We start from the raw sequence: 21,513 nt of genomic DNA, 5'->3' as shown, positions 1-21,513 counted from the left end.
TTCATTGAAAATAAATGCCTTTGATAAAGAAGTTGGGATAAAATGATCGATTGTGCCTAATGAATTATGTAATCGATTAACTTATAAACTTCAAAGATGTGGGGCGTTACGAAAAAACGAGATTAATTTCGTATCGAACAATAAAAACAGATACCTGTTAATATATTATGCGATGTGGCATGAGAATTAAAACTGATTTCAAGACAAACTGAATCAAAGTCACCACTTTATATTAAAATCACAAAACGTTTTACAAGGTATTGGCATCTAAATTAGGCAATAATGATAACATTTTAGGATAATTTGTAACGGTAAGTTTAAAATGTTTATATACTTATTATTGAATCACATCTAGTGGAGCATTACAATATAAGTTTCAAATGAGATTTACTTAGCAAAATATTGAAATGCCGTCATCATATTTTTAGTGGAATAGATACCGAAATTTTGGTTAAATCTTAAAGTACAGTAGATTTAAAAAATTTTTGGCAACTATTCTACATTGTATTTACACAGATAAAGACTCTCCGATCTTCTTAGCATTTTAGGGACAGAAATGTCTATTGTGTAAATACAGTGCGTCGGACGAAGACAGAAACAGAAACGTACCGTTTTACAACACCTTGCCAAATGTTAAAGGAATCTACTATACACCTAAAGTTCCATCGTAATCAATTCGTACGGGAAGGTGAGGTCGACAATTTAGTTGTCCATAAACAGCAGAACGTTGAGGAAATACGAAATTAGATATCGTCAAAATAGGCAAATTACAATACTTTACACCTTAATTTACAGTACGAAAGTAAAAACTTAACTTAAGTCAATCAGTTTATTAGAGTTTGATTTTAGAAACGATGAACAAAATTAATGTTATTCACATCATGTTTTCTCGACGTTTCAAGACTTCTAAAGTACGAAAAAGTAGGTCCGACATTTCCGTGTGTCTTCGTCTATCTGTGTAGATTTTTATTAGCTAGATAGTTTCCGAAACTTTGTGGTTTATGGATCATCCTTGACTTTATACCCTAGGTACAATTTTCCTGTACCGTATTCGGTATTATCTATATCCAATACGTGCCAGAAGTGACAAACGTGTCCATGGTGAAATTTTTGAGCAATTATTTGAGCGTTCACCCGATTTCCTCGCACTCCGAACCAGACCAAATATACACTAATTAACGCAGTGTGTTTTCGTAATATAATGCGTTTGAATCAAAGGCAGTCGTGGAGTATGCATGATTAAAGTATAATACCTTAATGAATTCAGAGTCATTATTTCGTCTGTCCAGAATATTTTAATATTATAAGTATAATGATGTTTCAAAATAAGATTTTTTTTAATATAAGAACAACGAACTAACGTATGTGACAAAATAAATCCAATACCTACTGCTTATAATAAGAATGGTAAACTTTCATCTTGCAGACATTATTGCATCCTATGTATACTAGCTTTCACGGAACGGCGTTTATTATACGTAATTCTTGAAAAATGCTATATTTTAAGCTCCTATCATTTTACACAAAGTGTTTCCATTTTATTACTGAGATTTCTATGGCATTTTCTGTTACGAAATATTTCATTTTTTTTTTTATTCAGTGAGAATTAGTGCCATTTATGAAGAACTTTGGATAAATTCATCGATTCGGTTTAATAAATTATGTTGTAAATTGACTTCAAAGAGACGGGGTGCAATAGAAACACGAGATTAATTTCCTATCCAGAGATATTTATTGTCAATCGCCTACATTTTTTGATATATAAATATTATAAAAATTGTTATTCTCTTATTTACAATTAATACTTTGTTTCAAACTATATTAAATAATTATGATGATTATGTCAAAGATGTTAAGCATGGTACTGATTCTGAAAGTACGGAACTCATTCTAAACAAACTTACTATTTCACATTCAGAATATAGTGAAATATACCGTAGCATTCGTCGCCCCATACCTCAAGTTGTCAATTATTGTTCAAATATAACAAGGTAAGCTGTGTTAATCAGCATAACAGAATAAATAAATTAGGAGTGATTTCCAGCTTGGCAACAAATTGGCTTAGGAACTAACAGTTTCAGAAACACATGTGCCATTTTTACTTCTGGAGCGTAACGTAAGGAAGGAATATTGCAATAGATTCCATTCGACGAATGGCAACTTTCATGTTTTCTCAACATCCATGATCCTCAGTATACGAAAAAATAGGTCACGCGTTTCTGTCTGTCTGTCTGTCTGTCTGTCGTCTGTCGCCTGTGTCGATTTTTGTTGGACAGATAATTTCCGGTTTTATCAAATTTTATAGTGAGTGAAGAATATCGGGTAAAACATAAGACGCTAACTAAAATTTGTTTAATCATACCCAGCAACACCATTTAAACTTTATCAAATAACATTTTCTTTTGCTTGTGGTTTATGAATCCGTCTTGAGTTTTTATTTTAAATTTTCGGAAAAGAATCAAAATTGCATTTTATGCTAGTATAAGAGCACTGACGGGTGATGAACTCTGTGGCCGTAAAAATGTTGAGTTACTAACGCGAAAATCGCTGGTTCGATTGACCCATGGGTTATTATTTTATACTTTTTCAAACAATCGGGATTTGTTGGATTGTACCTCAAAGACGGGGGAAGTTCTGTCGAAATAATACATATTCTTACTTGTCTAGACTTTTATTCTTTCCATTCGATATAACTAAGTCACAAAGTGATTTTATTTTCTAACATATGAAAAATTATATTTACATATATATGTATATATTGTGAGGTCATTATTTCTGAGGCACAGAATTGGACTAACAATTGTGCTTTTTGACAAGTGTAAGTTTTTGTAAGAATCATGAATAAATAAAGTTTAATTTCAATTATAGAATTTAGGGGTTTTAATTATGTAATCTTCAAAAACGTTATATTTTAAGCGCCTATCATATTATGCTGCATATTCTTCAGTTGTTTCTTTTAAATAAAAAAATTTCCACAGACATCTATAGCGCATTTATTTATACGAAATATTTACAACCGTTAGCGTTGAAAATTGTTTAAATAAAAAAAGAACAGAAGAATTTGTTTTATACCACCTTACACTATACCCCAAAAGAGTTATAAGTCAGTGGTAGCAATTTTGACAAGATAACAGAAAAAAAAAGAAACCTTTTCCCTGTGGGAAAATTCGGTGATCAGACTTGACCTTGTTTAATTGAAAAAAAAAAAATTGGTCTAAAGAGTTTAGACAGTACTTCCCTCGCTGTCGGAAACTTGACGACTGCATGCCTATTGTGTTTTTTTTCTCATTACATTTTTGTAGTGGGAATTTAAAAAAAAATTGCGATGACGTCATCAACATTTTTGCAAGGACACGTATATCAGTTGGGATAGATGTAGTGTAATACTAAGAATAAAATTATTATATTCTCAAATTTTCGGGAAAATGAATTGGGTCGTTTTGAATATTGATTTGTAATAATCAATAAAATAACGAAACAATTTACTCACGTATACGTATCAGAGGCAACTGAAAATCGTGTATGTATAAACATTCTTAATTTAAGATGACAGGCGTAACAGCATACGTGAGAGTCAAACAGAGAAACTGTAAACAAAACGACCATCGGTTTTATTGCTTCGACTTCCGCTTATTATATAAAACATTGGGTTTTATTTTAATTCTTGACGGTGAAATTCACAATTGGTTGATTATAAACATATCTATTTCACATTCGCGGAACCAAGTGAGCGCATAAAACAAATGCAGCTTGTTTTTTGTTTCAACCGAGTTTTTCCTTTAACAAATTTTGTGTCTACCAAATTGGGTTGGTTGGGGTGTAATACTAATAATAAGTGTTGCCTTTAATTTAATCAATAAAATAAATTGACTTCATTAATTTTTTTGGACCACCTCTTAAGAAAATCTAAAAAATATGAATGGAATGATAAATCACAAATACAAACTCATCATATTTTTTGCATTTTAGATAGGATTTATTCAGCAAAATTTAAGGGTGACGTCATCAATTTTTTTAGGAGGGATGAACAAATACATTTTGAACAAAAGTTTACCATGCTTATAATAACTTTAAAATATTCCCAAGATTTCAAAGCATTCGGTTTTGTAATTCCTGATTAAATCGATAAAATAAATTCACGCCTTCATTAATTTTTTTGAGTCACCCTGCATATGCAAATCCAAAAATATGAATGGAATGATAAATCACAAGTACAGACTCATCATATTTTGTACATTTTAGATACGATTTATTCGGCAAACTTTTGAGCTGACGTCATCAGTTTTTTGTAGAAGATAACTGTTATGTTTTCCCTTTACTTGGCTTGTTCCACCTCAAGAACACACGGCAGTTAGTTGCGAACTATCTTTATTGTTAAAAACGTACTGCGCATATACAACTCCCATAGACTTCTAACTACTAGATACACCACATTTCCTTCCCCTTAAAATAAAACATAATAAAAACTTCTAGTACAAAAATCATTATGTACACTATGAATTGTTGAACCTTACTTAACTCTATTTCTTAAAAAATATCTATGCCTAACAACTGAGTTTGGCGATACATTAACATCCTGATTAGCTATAACATTGTCTTGGTTAGGTATAACATTGTCTTGGTTAGGTATAATATTGTCTTGGTTAGGTATAATATTTACATCATCATTTCCCCTAGCTACAGATGAAATTGGTACAGTGATGTCCCTATTAGTAGCTGTAACTACTGAATTTTTAACATTTTGTTGTTCGTTACATGGATCAGTGGACGTTGAGCAAGAACCCTGTAGTCTGATTTGGTTTGAATGTCTTTTAACTATTTTACCTTGTTCAACTTCCACTTCACAGATGACATTACCAGATTTTTGTCTTATTATTCCTGGCGACCAAGTAGGTTTGGCAGGTACAGCATAATCTTTGACTAAAACCTTGTCGCCAATTTCGAAAGTTCTGTTCACCCCTTTATAATTGTCTATTTGCCTTTGAGTCTGTCTATTATTAATATTTACTTGAGAAGGCCTCAGTAGTGACAAACGTGATTTTAAATGTCTACCAAACATTATTTCTGCTGGACTCACACCTGTTGTCGAATGAGGAACGTTTCTATAACTAAACAAAAAGTGTAATAAAGCTTGTCCAATATTTTCTTTTTCTAAATGAGCTTTAATAATTCTACGTTTTACTGTCTTGACACTACTTTCGGCAGCACCATTACTTGCTGGATGATAAGGTGGACTAAATAATTGTATTATTCCATTATTCTGAAGAAATTTCGAAAATTCGTTTGAACTAAACGGTTGCCCATTATCTGAGACTACGGTATCTGGAAGTCCAAAAATTGAAAATAAGTATGTCAAATAATTAATAACCGCCGAAGCATTTGAATTATTCATCGTTTTAACTTCCAACCACTTTGAATGTGAATCAATTACCACTAAATATTTCTGACCATAAATTGGGCCTAAAAAATCAAGATGGATTCTTGACCAAACTTTATTCGTTTGAGGCCATGGTTGCAGAATTGTTTTCTGTGGATTGCACTGTAACTGTGAACAAGCGCTACAATTTTTACACACATTCGTTATGTCATTATCAATATACGGCCAATAACAGTATGACCTTGCAAGTGACTTGCACTTATTTATACCTAGATGACTAGAATGAATCTCTTCCAAAATCTTTGCTTGTAGATTTTTCGGAACAATAACCCTTAAACCCCAAATAATACAACCATGCTCTATGTGCAACTGGTCTTTTCTGTTAAAATATGGCTTCAGCTCGATAGGTATATTCAACGGCCAGCCATCCACGCAATACCTAAAAACTTCTCTTAACATTGGATCTCTTTGAGTTTCTTTTGCAAGCAACTTATGATCAATCGCTAACGTTTCCGTCACATGTAAGATATGTCCAAAATCTGTATTCTCGCATGGAGTCTCCTGTAAAGATAAACGTGAAAGCGCGTCCGCATAATTATGTTTCGATTTGACATATTTAAGTTCATAGTTAAAACTTGCTAAAATAATGGCCCATCGTTGCAAACGACTAGCCGTTAATTGAGGTATTTGCTTATTTTCACCGAAAATCGCTAATAACGGTTTGTGGTCACTATAAAGAAAAAACTTACGTCCAAATAAATAATCGTTAAATCTTTTAACTCCAAAAATTATTGCCAGCGCTTCTTTATCTATCTGCGAGTAATTCTTTTCAGCGCTATTTAACGATCTTGAAGCAAATGCTATAGGTCTTCTATCCCCATTCTCAAAAATGTGAAAAATACAAGCTCCAACCCCTGTGGAACTAGCGTCACATGCTAAACCTAAAGGCAGTTTCTGATTATAGTGCATTAGTACTTTTGCTGACTTAATTTCCCCTTTTATCCACTCAAAAGATTTCTGACACTGTTTGTTCCAATGCCATCTACTGTTTTTTCGTAAAAGTTTATATAAAGGATTCGCCCTACTACTTAAATTTGGAATAAACTTACCATAAAAGTTTACAAACCCAAGAAATGATTGTAGCTCTACTTTGTTTGTAGGCTGCTTCATCTGTGTTAAAGCTTTTACCTTATCATTAGACGGATGTAGTCCCTCAGCATCAATTGTGTACCCTAAGTATGAAACAGATTTTTGAAAGAAGCTACACTTTGACAAATTAATTTTCAAACCCGACTCTTGAATTTTATTAAATAACAACTTCAAATTCTCTAAATGTTCCTTTTCGGTTGCTCCTGTCACTAAAATGTCATCCATGAACGCGATAACTCCTTTTAACTTGTAACACAGAGAATCAATTATTCTTTGAAAAATTGCTGGGCTTGAGGATATAACGTACGGAAGTCTATTATAACTGAATAATCCTTTATGAGTATTAATTGTAACTAACTCTCGCGATTCACTATCTAATTCAATTTGTGCATATGCTTGGGATAAATCTATTTTACTAAAGTGAGTACCTTCGCCCAAATGAGCTAATAAATTGTCAACTTTTGGTATGTGATAACGTTCCGTGTTCAAATTCCTATTTACAGCCACTTTAAAATCTCCACAAATACGAATATCCCCATTTTTCTTAAGTACTGGTACTATAGGACTTGCCCATTGACTATACTCAACTGGAGTTAAAATATTTTCATTTACCAACCTATTTAATTCATCTTCTACCTTAGACTTAATATTAATTGGCAATGATCGCGATTTACAAAAAACTGGAACAGCCTCAGCTTTCAAATGTAAATTTGCCTTGAAATTTTTTAACAGACCCAACTTGTTATCAAAAATATCACCATATTCCTCGATTAGCTTTTCTAACTTCATATTTTCAGTCACCTTATTCACTCTAACCTCATTATCTATTACATTAATTCCCAAATTTTGCATCCAATTTCGCCCTACCAAACATGGTCCTCCTTCTGGTACGACATATAACTTCAAACGCTTTGAATTATTGGTGAATTGTACATTTACCATAATAAACCCTGCTGTACCTACTGGTGTACCACCCAGTAAACACAGTTGTGATGTTGACATGACGGGTACGTACTCACAAAAGAACAATAAGTACACCGCATGATTATGTCTTAACGATATACCTGGAACGTAAGCTATATAACATCACAATGGAGTACTCATGCTATGTAACAAACACGTAATGTTGACTACATTTACTAGATATCTCATTATTATGTCGCAGCGATATAGCTTGCATATAAGCATTTAAACATCACACTGTGGTACTCCTGTTATGTAACTAACACCTAGTGTTAACTGCATTTACTAGATATCTCATTATTGTGTCGCAGCGATATAGTTGGCAGGTAAGCCTTGTAACATCACAATGGAGTACTACGGTTATGTAACCAATAAATAATGTTAACTGTAGTTACTGGATATCTGATTAATATATATATATATATACATGCTTCGGAATGTTTTATTTTTATTAGTTAATTATGCAAAGTGTTTTTCAGTTGATTTTACAAAATGGCATGTTAAATCGAAAATTAACGTTTCTGACAGGGCAACAGCAAAAAACATTTAAAAACATACATATCGAGTATTATATAGCTCTATTTTATATTTATTATTTATGTTTGTGTTGCAAGTAAATAGTATATTCATAAACAAAAGATGCTAGTATTAAAAAAAGAAATTTCTTCCCTGTCTTAAATCTTGCACAAGGGAGATGACGTCAAAAGTGAGTTGCTCTTAATTTTTTTTTCATATTATATATTCTGTAATTATATTTATTTATAATTTTATTTTTATATGTCCATAACGACCTGCGCTTTATAAAACAGAACAAGAGACTTAATGCACATAGTTTATGATCAGAATTAAAAAATGTCCCATCTAACAGGTAATACGAATTAAGACTAGTAATGAGAAATTATTTTTTAACCTCTGCCTATGCGTCACTGCCAAAAAGGAACAATTATACATATACCGAATTCTGAAATGAGCTCGAAAAATAAATTGATATATTTCATTATTTTATTAATTCTAATGCAAAATATGTTGATCGGCAACAAAAGCAACAAAAAGAAAAAAATCGAAATTAAAAAACTAATCTATTTCAAGGTCAGCGATATCGTTCTTAAATAAAAATGAATTAAATAATTTCTTCACTTTGATCGTAAGGAAAATAAATAATAATTTGAATACGAAACAATAATTGATCATCGAGTTTTGTGTATTGACTTTCGCACTCAGTTATAGGTATATCTGTTTAACATTAAATTTTCAAAAGTTTTAGATTTTTCCAATGTAATCTTGGGCTCTAAAATAAACTGGTAATGTATAATGTATAATTATAATTGAGTATTTTCGTGGTTGATCTTTAAATTATTATTTATTAAAAAAATTCACTTAATTTCATATCCAATACGTAACTAACTGAAAACTGATAATAAAGCAGCAGATATGACGAAATAGTGTGGACTTTTTTTAATGTCGGTAATAGAGTGTATGTGTAATAACTGGAGAGCGGAAAATATGCAGCAAAATTTTGGGAAATATGATCATATGACATGCATCAAATTTATGCAAATATGCAATAACTTTCTTAATATATGCAGAGATATGCAGTTGCACATGCTCCAAAAATAAAAAAAAAGCGTAATAACCGAACTAAATTTATTTACAAATTGCAAAAACACCTTAGCTTTTATTACAAAAAATACATAAATCACATTGCAAAGTGTTTAATTATATCTCACTGACAAATAAATGACATTTTTTAAGATAATATTCTTATACTCAAAAATAAATATAGGTAAACAGAACGAATTAAAAAATAGTAGTAATCGACTATTTAATTACTATTTTGGTAACAATTTATTTTTAAATATTTTTCGAAATATTCTAACAAAAATTTTTCCGGTGATTCTAAAGTATGTATTTGTAAATAGAAAAACTGCGTACTGCGTCCACAGATGTAAAAATACTTATCGGATTAGAGAAGGCACAACAAAACACAGTTCCTTCTTGAAGAATAAGTTCAGGAAAAGGTTTAATTCATAAATTAATTTGAGTTATCTACATATTGACACACATCTCTATCGGTTTAAATACTTAAATGCAAACTCACGATGAACAATAATAGGATAACGTCCCTTCGACCACCATAAAACATACCATTAATACACTTAAGTAACGAACAAAAATATTGAAATGAATGGTATTTCCAAAAGTAATTAGGAGCCGAATTTACCTGGAAGGATGGCTTAACACCCAGTGGTTCCTCCAAACTACTACGTATAAAACCCAAACCTTTCCCAGTTATTTGAAGCTCAGGACAATATTTGCAATATGATTAATGAAATTTCGTTTTTCTAGAAAAATGCCGATCGAATGGCATTTTTTATGAAAAACTTTTAATTAGCATGATTCGTTCACATATTAAATATCAAGACTTATATGCAAAAAATAACGAATATGCAAATTTCATAAAATCCGCTCTCTAATAATAACCAATACATCGGGTATGTTTCTGTTGTTGTCTTCGTTCGACACCACTGTATTTACAGTATTTAAGCAGGTATACGTTTCCGCCCCTAAAATCCCACTTACGGCATCCTTTGCCCACGTAAATACAGTATCTGGAATGAAGACAGAAACAGAAATAGTTTTACAACACCTTATCAAAATTTAAAAAAACCACTATGGCATTATTTGAAATTTATTGTTAAAGATTATATGGTCAATTAGATGTGGGTCGTCGTATTCTTTAAAAAGTGACCTTCGTCAGTGAGTTCGTAATGCTTAATTAATAATTATATTCAGAGCGAAAAATACAACGGCTTTATTAGAAATACACCAAAGACAAGTTTTTTTTCATTGTAATAATTTCTAAGAATTATTTCTGAAACTTGTTCACTTGAAATGTTATTTTGTAAGTACCTGCTTGGCAAATTATAAATAGAACATCTGTAAGGTGACCAGATTTCAAAAGTCCGAAATCGGAACATTAGTTTCCATCTCCATCGTAATCTGATATATAACTGCTTTGAAAATTTTTAGTTGTAATATTATATATAATACTAACAGTACTGACATCTGCTGACATTTAAAACAGTGCTAACAACCGTATCGATACAAGTTTTGTTCCCATGCAATTTTTCACAAAATAAAATTACTATTCATGAAAATTAGTGATTTATCCGAGGATTTATCTTTATTCTTATCAGATTTATAGAAATCGGAACATTCTTGGAACGAATGTTTTAATCGGAACATTTATTGGACAAAATTTGAAATCGGAATTAGAGTATTGAAATCGGTACAGTTCCGATCAAATCGGAACGTCTGGTCACCTTAAACATCTGGGGTAATATAGGGACGACCCAACGACACAAACAAAGCCATAAAAATTCTTTGCCGATTGTCCCTGAAACGGGACAAGGTTTTGAAGAGTTCATTCGTCGAATTTTGATTTTATAAAAACGTTTATAAAGCGATGATGGGTAGCAAAAAAATTAGAGAGTGGTTAATTTTGATTTTATTAAATTTATTTCATCTAACGAAAAAATAACACTCAAATTCTGCATTTACTATCCACCAGATGTTTGGGGGGTGCAGTCGGACCTTTGTTGGTTTGGTTTGTCAATGAGTCGGACGATCCCTTTTTTCCGTATTTATGGTTATTGCACTTCAGACTCACAGTGAAGCTGTCGAATTCCATTTAACCATTTGGTTCACAACCACCGAACCTTTCTCGTGAATCCGTAACTCACTTCATTTTTAATGCAGTTTTGTGAAAATTGTGCGATTCAGTGTGGGTTGAATTTACACTAGGTAAGTTAATATAATTCTAATGAAGTAATCATTTTAATTTTTACATGCTTCTGTTGTTTTTGATAACTGTACGTAAATAACAACAACAGTTTTTTCAGACAAGCTGGAAATACCACCATTAATCACTGAAGATACTCCCGCTGATTTTGATGAACTTACGGTGATTGTTTTTGAAAGTGAGGCGCTTTGCCATAACATGTTGCAAAGGTATGTTACTGGAATTTTTTATGAACTTGGTGCTAATTAACATAATTTTGCTCTAGACTTGAAACAAATACAAAAAATATGTGCGAAACAAAAGAAATTCTAAAGGAAACGAGTGAACAAATCTCCAATATGAAAACGTCATCAAATGTGACAAATCAAAAAGAAAACAGTAATAGAAGATATGCCGCCAAGACCATAGGTAAACAAATTTTGAGGAATTAGAAGATTATCTCTGCCTACTACAACAAGCAGGTTTTTTTGTAAGTTAAAAAAATACAATTAGTCCAGTCAAATTAGCGATCAACCTCGGAATGAGAGATAATAAGCTGAATTTTCGTATATATCTTCATTTTAGCGTTCTAAAAGTTGTCTCAAAAGTCTCATAAAATCTCGTGTCTGCGTCGTAAGTTATTCAAGGTCAAAGGTCAAGAAAAACATTATTTTGCGATTATCTCGGTTTCTGTTGCTCTAATGATGTTAACACCTATTATCATAATTGTAGAGCACAAAATTTGGGTCAAATTTTATTTGAAACATTTTTGGATACACTTAATCGTTTTTGAGATAGAGGGCAGTGGGCGCGCAGCGTTCATCCATACATACTGTAATGCAATCAACCGTAAATATCTGTGAATACTACCTTGAATTTTGAAAAATTTGTATTATTTATCAGTTAATACATTGCATTTAATAACATTTTGCATATTTTCAATACATTTATTTAATGATACTTACCTACTTTGTATAATTAAAAACTCTTTAAATGACATATTTATTGTAGGTATATCTTAGGTTAGATTATTATATATCTTAAAGTTATATTGATTTTTTCAAAGTAAATTTTAAGGAAGTAAAACGAGTTAATATATTTTAATTTTATCTTTATTCAGCAGCTGTACATTTCTTACGATTGAAATTGAATTGCAGTGAAAATCTATAAATTTTTAATAATTTAAAGAACAAAAGTATCAATTTTCTTCTTCTTCACCGTCATCTTCTGGACGTTCGGGAATTTCTGTTTCATCGTCGTCATCTTCGGTGCCCTGAATTGTTGTTTCCAGACCTTCCAGTTATAATCATGATAGAAAAATAAGTATTTAAAAACTTACAGATTTTAAAAATATAAATAAATTGAGATATACAATAAATATTTCATTAAATGAGTTTTTAATTACACAAAGTAGGTAAGTATTATTCTATGAATATATCGAAAATATGTAAAATGTTATTAAATACAATGTATTAATTGATTAATAATACAAATTATTCAAAATTCAAGGTAGTATTCACAGATATTCACGGTTGATTGCATTACAGTACGTATGGACGAGCGCTGCGCGCTCACTGTCCTCTATCTCAAAAACGATTGAGCGCATGAAAAAATATTTCAAATAAAATTTGTCCCAAATTTTGTGCTCTACGATTATGGTAATAATTGCTAACATCATTGGAGCAATAGAAACTGAGATAATTGCAAAAAACTGTTTTTCTTGACCTTTGACCTTGAATAACTTACGACGCAGACACGAGATTTTATGAGACTTTTGAGACAACTTTTAGAACGCCAAAATTAAGGCGTATACAAAAATTCAGCTTATTGTTTCTCATTCCGAGGTTGATCCCTTTTTTATGCTAAAATGACTGGACTAAATATATTTATATGTACTTACATATAACATAATTTTGGATATTATATACAGGTAGATGCCTGTAATACTATAACACTTTTTAGGAACCTACTAAACATGACACATTTCGCTTAACACGTTACATACATAGTGGGTTGCAGAAAAGTCTTATAGTGAAGCACCCTGTATGTTATACATACGCGGTGACTTCCAAATAGATTCGGAAAAAAAAATCCTTTCATTGTCACACGGATTCAAAGTAATTAAATTGCTGCTCCAGTTTCAAGAAACAAATACGGAACATCTTGTTAAATGTAAATGATGCGGCAATGATTTATTCAGTTTCAATTGTGACTAAATTTTTTCTTTATTTTTGCTGTGTGTTGTTTAGATGAACACAAATGGCACTGAATGAGGTGTAGATCTTGATATTTTTTCCCCTGAATTAGGACTAGATAAAAGAAATTACTTAAAATTTTCTCTACTTCGTGATGTGGTTTTATTTTCCGAACTTATTTCAGAGTCGCTCGATATATACACATAAAAATATTTTCTTCTTTTCTTATTTCAGGAACTGCTATTGTCCCAGATAGGTGGTAATGGGAAAAAGAACAATGTGGGGCGTGTATTAAAAAAAAAAAAATCAGCGAATTTGCTGTAGCTTGTTTGTTCGGTAGGAAAATTCCAAAATGGCTGGGACAAAAACAATGAATATTATGAAAGGTATTTTTTTTTGCAATAAATATAATTATTACAATTTTTATTTTTGAAGAAATTACAATGAAGATCCATTCCGCAATAGAAAAAGAAGTAGAACAACGCTGCTCAGAGTGGCTACGGCATTCTAGTCAACGCCTGAAGAAAGAAAAAACAACGACAGTTTATAGTTTCTGTGTCTTTTTTTAAGTGTAAATTATATTGTATTATTTTCGAATTAGGAAATCATATATATATTTATTTATTTATATTATGAATTTATATTAATTTTTGTATTTTATTACTTATTACATATTATATTTTTTCAAACATTGAATAAAATAATAATTTACTGTAAGCTCTAAATTTTACTCTCCATATCCATATCCCTAAATGGTAACTAGACTTTCTGAACTGCCTATTCATATCGCATAGATCATGTTAATAAAATATACTGAGAGTCATATGTTTACGATGTTGCGATAATACGTAACGCCTATGTCCATTTAATGCGTTATATTGGCGTTTAAAATAAAACGTAACAGATACATCAAAATATAGAGAATCTAGCGACATACTAACACAACGTTATGATGATGTACCATCGAGCACGTCTCTAGTCTGAAACAATGTGGATGTCACCAGTATGTTACAAGCATGGGTCACTGTTGATTACATTACATAGCACAGGGAAAGCAAATGTACGCAGTTTGGGATGTAACAGCTAACAAGATCGTAGACAGAGTTAAGTGGCATTAACATCGTTACGACGTAACTGTGTTTACTGGGCAGTATAACCCGACAACCTTATGTTACTTTTTGAGATATTCAAATGTGAGAAGTACCTGTTATAAACTTTCCCTGATACTAAGGAATATTCACACCCTGTGTCTACTTCCATATTTAACCATGCATTTTCCACCTTAACTTTAACATAAATTGGATATGCCTTAATATCAGTTGTGTTGTCCTTAATATTAAATAAATTATTATCTGTATCCTCATCAAAAACACGATTACAGTCTTCCTTCTCAACCGACTGTACATATGACATTTTTTCCTTTGTCGTGTCCTTCCTCTTCACTTTTTCTTTATTTCGACACACGTACTTTAAATGCCCTTTACCACCACAATTATCACACACCGCATTTTTAAAGAAACACTCACCCTTGGTGTGGTTCTTTCGACCACAACACCAGCAATACCTTTCCTGCTTTTCTTTCCCCCGTGAAGCTGTCTCCGCTCTTAATTTTTGATGACCTTTATGCTGCGACCAATTTCTTCCCGCCTGTCTTTCTTTGGCCCTGACCTTGTGCACCTCAGACGTCGCCTCGAAAGCCGCCACGTCTTTTTCTGCCATTTCCATTCTTCTGGCAATTCCTACAGCTTTCTGAAACGTCAAAACTCTCTCTGATAACAACTGCTGCTTAATTTTATCATTTCTTAGACCAGCCACTAGCGCGTCTCTTAAGTTGTCATCCAGTGCCTCTTGGAACTTGCAAAATTTTGCTAAACTCTTCAACGCTGCCACAAATTGCGCAATATCCTCACCGCTCTCCTGCCTCCTGCTGCGGAATTTATATCTTTCAGCTATAATCGACGGCTCAGGATTTAAATGCTGCGACACCACTTTTACTAGATTTTCATAAGTTAGCGTCGCTGGATCCTCGGGGCTGACTAAATCTACCATCAGTTCGTACGTTTCATCTCCAACTACTGCAATTAAGGTGGGAACCTTGACCTCTTCCTTGACCCCATTGGCAATAAAATACTGCTCTAGCCTTGCGATGTAGGTCTTCCAACTTTTTTTTTCCCGGCTCAAATTCACCGATCTTTCCAACCGCCATTTTCTTTACCGGTACTTCTTACCACCGCCAACTGTTTTCCGATGAGAACCCCCTGGTTCTTCTCGATTCTTAGGAGTTCGCCTGCTTCTGTGAATTCCTTGCCGTTTCTCTAGATTGCTTTTAATACTTTTCAAATCCTCTTTTAATCCTCGTCGCCACTTTGTTATGTTTTCCCTTTACTTGGCTTGTTCCACCTCAAGAACACACGGCAGTTAGTTGCGAACTATCTTTATTGTTAAAAACGTACTGCGCATATACAACTCCCATAGACTTCTAACTACTAGATACACCACAATAACCAAATATATTTTGAATAAAAATTTATTATGCTCTTTATAACCTTACAACATCTGCAAGATTTCAAAGCATTCGGTTTTGTAGTTCCTGATTAAATCAATAAAATAAATTTACGCATTCATTAATTTTTTTTGAGTCACCCTGTATATGCAAATCGAAAAAATTTGAATGGAATGATAAATCACAAGAAGAGACTCACCATATTTTGTACATTTTAGATAGGATTTATTCAGCAAAATTTTGTGGTGACATCATAAATTTTTTAGGGGGGACGACCAAATACGTTTTGATCAAAAATTTACCATGCTTATGATAATTTTAAAATATCTTCAAGATTTCGAAGCATTCGGTTTTGTAGTTCCTGAGTAAATCAGTAAAATAAATTTACGCTTTCATTTATTTTCTTGAATCACCCTGTATATGCAAATCCAAAAAATATGAATGGAGTGATAGATCACAAGTACAGACTGATCATATTTTGTACATTTTAGATATGAATTATTCGGCAAATTTTCGAGCTGACGTCATCAAGTTTTTGGAGGGGATAAGCAAATATATTTTGACTAAACATTTATTATGCTCTTTATAACCTTAAAGCATCTGCAAGATGTCCGAGCATTCCGTTTTGTAGTTCCTGATTAAATCAATAAAATATATTTACGCATTCATTAATTTTTTTGAGTCACTCTGTATATGCAAATCCAAAAAATATGAATGGAGTGATAAATGACAAGTACAGGCTCATCATATTTTGTACATTTTAGATATGATTTATTCGGCAAACTTTCGAGCTGACGTTATCAAGTTTTTGGAGGGGATAAGCAAATATATTTTGACTAAACATTTATTATGCTCTTTATGACCTTAAAACATCTGCAAGATTTCAGAGCATTCGGTTTTGTAGTTCCTGATTAAATCAATAAAATATATTTACGCATTCATTAATTTTTTTGAGTCACCCTGTATATGCAAATCCAAAAAATATGAATGGAGTGATAGATCACAAGTACAGACTCATCATATTTTGTACATTTTAGATATGATTTATTCCACAAACTTTTGAGCTGACGTCATCAAGTTTTTGGAGGGGATAAGCAAATATTTTTTGACTAAAGATTTATGATGCTCTTTATAGCCTTAAAACATCTGCAACATTTCAAAGCATTCTGGTTAGCAGATTAAAAATTAAATTTCAAAATATTGTTTTATAATTTTGATTTTTTTTCCAAAAATCTGGACGTTTCGGGTGAAAAGTCGATTCAGAGTTGTAAACTACATGTGTAGGACTATGTTATTTTATACAATTGAAAACCCATTTACTATGTACAATTTTGAAGTGACGTCATCGCATTAGTGGTAGGGATGATTAGACAAATTTTGGTTAGCGTTTTACCATCTACATGATATTCTTAATATAAGTACAAAATTTCACAAGAATCCGTCGAGTACTTTCGGAGATTATCTGTCTAATAAAAATCCGGGACGGCAGACGGACAGACGGACGGACAGACGGACGGACAGACGGACAGACGGACAGACGGACAGACAGACGGAAATGGGAGACCTATTTCTTCGTCTTCTAGGGGTCATGAAAGATCGAGAAAACGTAAAAGTAGAGAGTCGGCCGACGGACTCGATTACAATACTTCCTTTGCTTACGCTCGGGAAGTAATAAATAAACAAATAAAATTATAATATATTTTTACCAATTTTTACTTCCCAAGTGTAAGCGAAAGAAGTATTGCAATAGGGTCCATCGGGTGACTGGCTATTTTTATATTTTCTCGACGTTTCATGACTCATAGTGTACGGAAAACGTGGTCTTCCGGATCCGTCTGTTTGTCGCCTGTGTCTATCTCAACTAGACAGACATATTCGCTGAAACTACTTGACCGATTTTTGTCAAATTTTATGTGTATACTGGAAATATCATGTAAATGGTAAAACGTTAATCAAAACTTCGCTAATCATCTCCACGAAGAATTTGATGACGTGTTCTCAAAAGATTCTGTATTAAAATTATTTAAAAAATGTTATAAAATAATATACGCTCTTACATTTGTGGTGTACAAATCACTTTACTTTTTCCCCTCTTTTTTTCTTATATTACAAAATTCTTAGAGGTATTTTTTGCTTTCAAAAAATTAGGTAAGTTATCAAACAACTGCTTGTTTGGTAACTTGAACTTAAAGTAACACAATGTAAATTATGACTCTTGGAAGTCTCCGCTCCTTTTTCTGAGTTAATGGTCTCTTGGAATATTGCGTCTGTATCAATGCCAAATTAAGTCATCGAGAGCAAAGAAGACTCCACTGTTTAAACATTTTCTTTGATACTTCGATATGTATGGTTGTTGTGAATGGCACTTTATTGAATGCTTATACAGAACGTCGCAAAAAATTAATGAAAGAGGCAAAGTATTTTATTAATTAAATCAAGAACGGCTCACCTTATTTTCCAGAAAATTTGGGAATGCAGTATTGTTATTGTTAGTATTACGCTGCACCTATCCAAATTGTTGTGTCCTCAGAATGTTGATGACGTCACCAGAAAATTTTATACTTGAAATTATGTAAACACACGTATCTTTATTTTAAATTATAGAGCTTATCATAGAAAAATTAAATTCTCAAAATAAACTTTTATAGGTTTTCGAAAAATTCGTATTAATCGTGGTGTACAGTGGCGAGGGAAGTTCTGTCTAATAACACAAGATCAATTTTCCGATTTTCTTTTTTTTTGTAAAGCTTTTGATGGCCACAGGATATATTTGTGTTTGCATTTTCAAGCCAATACACAATTTGATTTTTTTGTAATAAACATTTTACTGTAGAGTAATATCGATTTGAAACTAATTTCAACAACTTATATTAAAATTTCTTTCAAAATGTTTTTTTTATTATTCTATAATTTATAGTCGGCCAAGTTCATTTACATTCAACAATATTTTGACGATAAACTGTAGATAAGAGATTTACTTAGCAAAATTTTGAAATGACGTCATCAAATTTTGGTTAGTTTTTTATCAATAATCTTCAGGATGAGATTTTGAAAAATCTACAAATAGTTCAATAAAAAAAAGGAACTGCTACATGAGAAAGAAAATAACTGCTCCAACTTATTGTTATAATGTTTATAAAAATATAGTAAAGAAAGTAAATAACAAACTCAAAAAACTTTTATTTGTCTTAAGAAAATTATAAATAAAATTAAATCATTCCTTTGCACAACAGTTTTAATTATAGTTATTCAGTACAGCAATTAACGAATAACTTGTTTTCATAACCTGAAAAAATAAAGTGAAAATTAATACTTACGACAAAGCAATCAACTCACCGATAGAAATGTTGTAACTGTAACATCTACGACTTTTCCGGCGCTAATAAGTAGTGGTCGTTTAGAACGTTCCATAATGATTAGTAAATTTTTTCGAACTTGAACGTCATATTTATACCATGGTCCCATATAAATCGCATTGGTTAGATCATTATTTTAAAAACCCACAACTCAGTCTTGTTTCACACACCAGCTCAATGCATTTTTTCACCTCCTCGTATAGCAACGTGCCATAGTGGCAGTAAAATAATATTTGAAAACTGATATCGATCATTCCCGTAAGGTACGTAAAAGCTTCTACACTGTTTATTGAAACCTAAAAAAAATCCTGTAAGATTTAAATAAAAATTATATTTTTACTGACAAGTATTAAGCCAATGCAGCAAAAACATATAGTTAAAAGACTTCCTGCAAATTGGCAGAATATACTCCAAGAGAAGCATTCTTCGTATTCTTCGATAAACCTACAAATTTATTACAAAGGAAACATTAAAACGTGTCTGTCTAATATTTACCATAAAATTTTCTTGTGGTGATTAACACAATTTTTCAAGTGTTTATGCACACAATGGAAGTTTATGACATACTTGTTAGATCCGTCTAGGTGCTTGCCAATATGTTGTAAGTTATATTTCAGTATCTTCAGTTGTGCTGTCGCATGATATGCCAACCCACCAATCAGTGGATCTATGATTGTTCCAGCAAAAGCATCGTATACATTCGCTATAAATAAAAGCGTTTATTCTGGATACTTACAAATATTTTTCTTTCTACCTGCAGTAATAAAAAAAAACGTAGAGTAGTAGCGGAGAACAGTAGTTGAAGGATCATATGGTAACCAAAGACGTAACTGCAGTTTTCGTCCTTTAACAAATAGCACAGGCGAATTCCAACCAATGAGCGTTACCAAAATTCCATAAAAATAAACAATCGAATTTCTGCGACACACCCAAATGCATTCCTTTAAAATATTTCTTTCGTAGTCGGTTTTTGGCGCAAACATTTCTTGTCCGAAAAAATTAATACATCTTCTTATTCTTTCGCCATTTCGTAGAAACGGCACAAGTTTAAAACAGAACGATCCAGATTCGGCAACATAGGCTACCATGGCATTCGTTTCCATATTGTTCGCACTTTTTTCAGTCACAGTTTTAAAAAATATTAAACCTGTCGTCACTACCAACAAAACAAAGTACAAAACGTACGCTCGCACTTTTAATAATATCGATGTGTTGCCAAAGGAATACAATCCCATGATCTTCAACAATTTAAGATTTAAGCTGAAACTTTTTGTTATTAGATTCACCATTGCAACTGACTATTTCTGAACAACGAACAGAGTTCAAATGGGATGTAATTATTCAATTGCTCCTATATATTAGCTTTTACATTTTTTCTCCAGCGCAATTGTTCTCCTGCAATTCGATTCATTATAAATTTTACATTATAACTTTGTGAATATGTGATGAACGGAGCTGCTGAGGGATTTAATAACAAAGCGCTGTAAGAATTCCGCTATTGCTTCCGTCAATAACCATATCCCTTCATTTTTTATTCAGTGAAGAGTGTCTTTGAGAAAGAAATTACGAGACCATCATTCTTTGAATAAAATAATCGATACTGTTAGTTAATTATGTATTAAATTCAATCGTAAACTTCAAAGGTATGCAACGTGAGGAGCAAAAGGACTAATTTCGTATCGAATAGCATATTTATCATGTGGTAGATCAATTGAAATTGATTTTAAGACGATGATTGGGACAAATGCAGAACACATCGCACATCCCCAAACTATATTTGTAATATTATAAAATGAGAATAATTGGTGAAAACCGACCAGAAAAGGGATTTATTGTTGTTCTATTAACATATTATTTGTTTTTACTTCCCGAGCGTAAACAAAGGAAATATTGTAATCGAGTCCGTCGTCCGACTCTCTACTTTTACGATTTCTCGGCCTTTCATGACCCCTAGAGGACGAAGAAATAGGTCTCCCGTTTCCGTCTGTCTGTCCGTCTGTCCGTCTGTCCGTCTGTCCGTCTATCCGTCTGTCCATCTGTCTGCCGTTCCGGATTTTATCCCCTCCAAAAAATTGATGACCTCACCTCAAAATTTTGCTGAATAAATTCTATCTAAAATGTACAAAATATGATGAATCTGTAGTTGTGATTTATCATTCCATTCATATTTTTTCGATTTGCATATACAG

General features: G+C 32.2%; 1 protein-coding gene across 1 annotated transcript; it reads right to left on the bottom strand.

Annotated features, from left to right (window-relative positions):
- Nucleotides 1-999: 999 nt before the first annotated feature.
- LOC135124885 (uncharacterized protein K02A2.6-like) lies at nucleotides 1,000-7,528 on the bottom strand. Its single transcript, XM_064050137.1, has 3 exons — nucleotides 5,647-7,528; nucleotides 4,515-5,460; nucleotides 1,000-1,171 (listed from the first exon to the last, which is right to left on the bottom strand). The coding sequence occupies exons 1-3, from the start codon at nucleotides 7,526-7,528 to the stop codon at nucleotides 1,000-1,002; spliced, it is 3,000 nt and encodes a 999-aa protein (XP_063906207.1).
- Nucleotides 7,529-21,513: the final 13,985 nt, after the last annotated feature.

This window comes from Zophobas morio, unplaced genomic scaffold (genome assembly GCF_036711695.1).
Source record: "Zophobas morio isolate AGI-343-1 ecotype UQ-CSIRO unplaced genomic scaffold, CSIRO_AGI_Zmor_V1 ptg000002l, whole genome shotgun sequence".
Classification (NCBI taxonomy): Eukaryota; Metazoa; Arthropoda; class Insecta; order Coleoptera; family Tenebrionidae; genus Zophobas; species Zophobas morio.
Note: the sequence above shows the minus strand (reverse complement) of the source record. Positions and strands in the feature narration are given on the sequence as shown.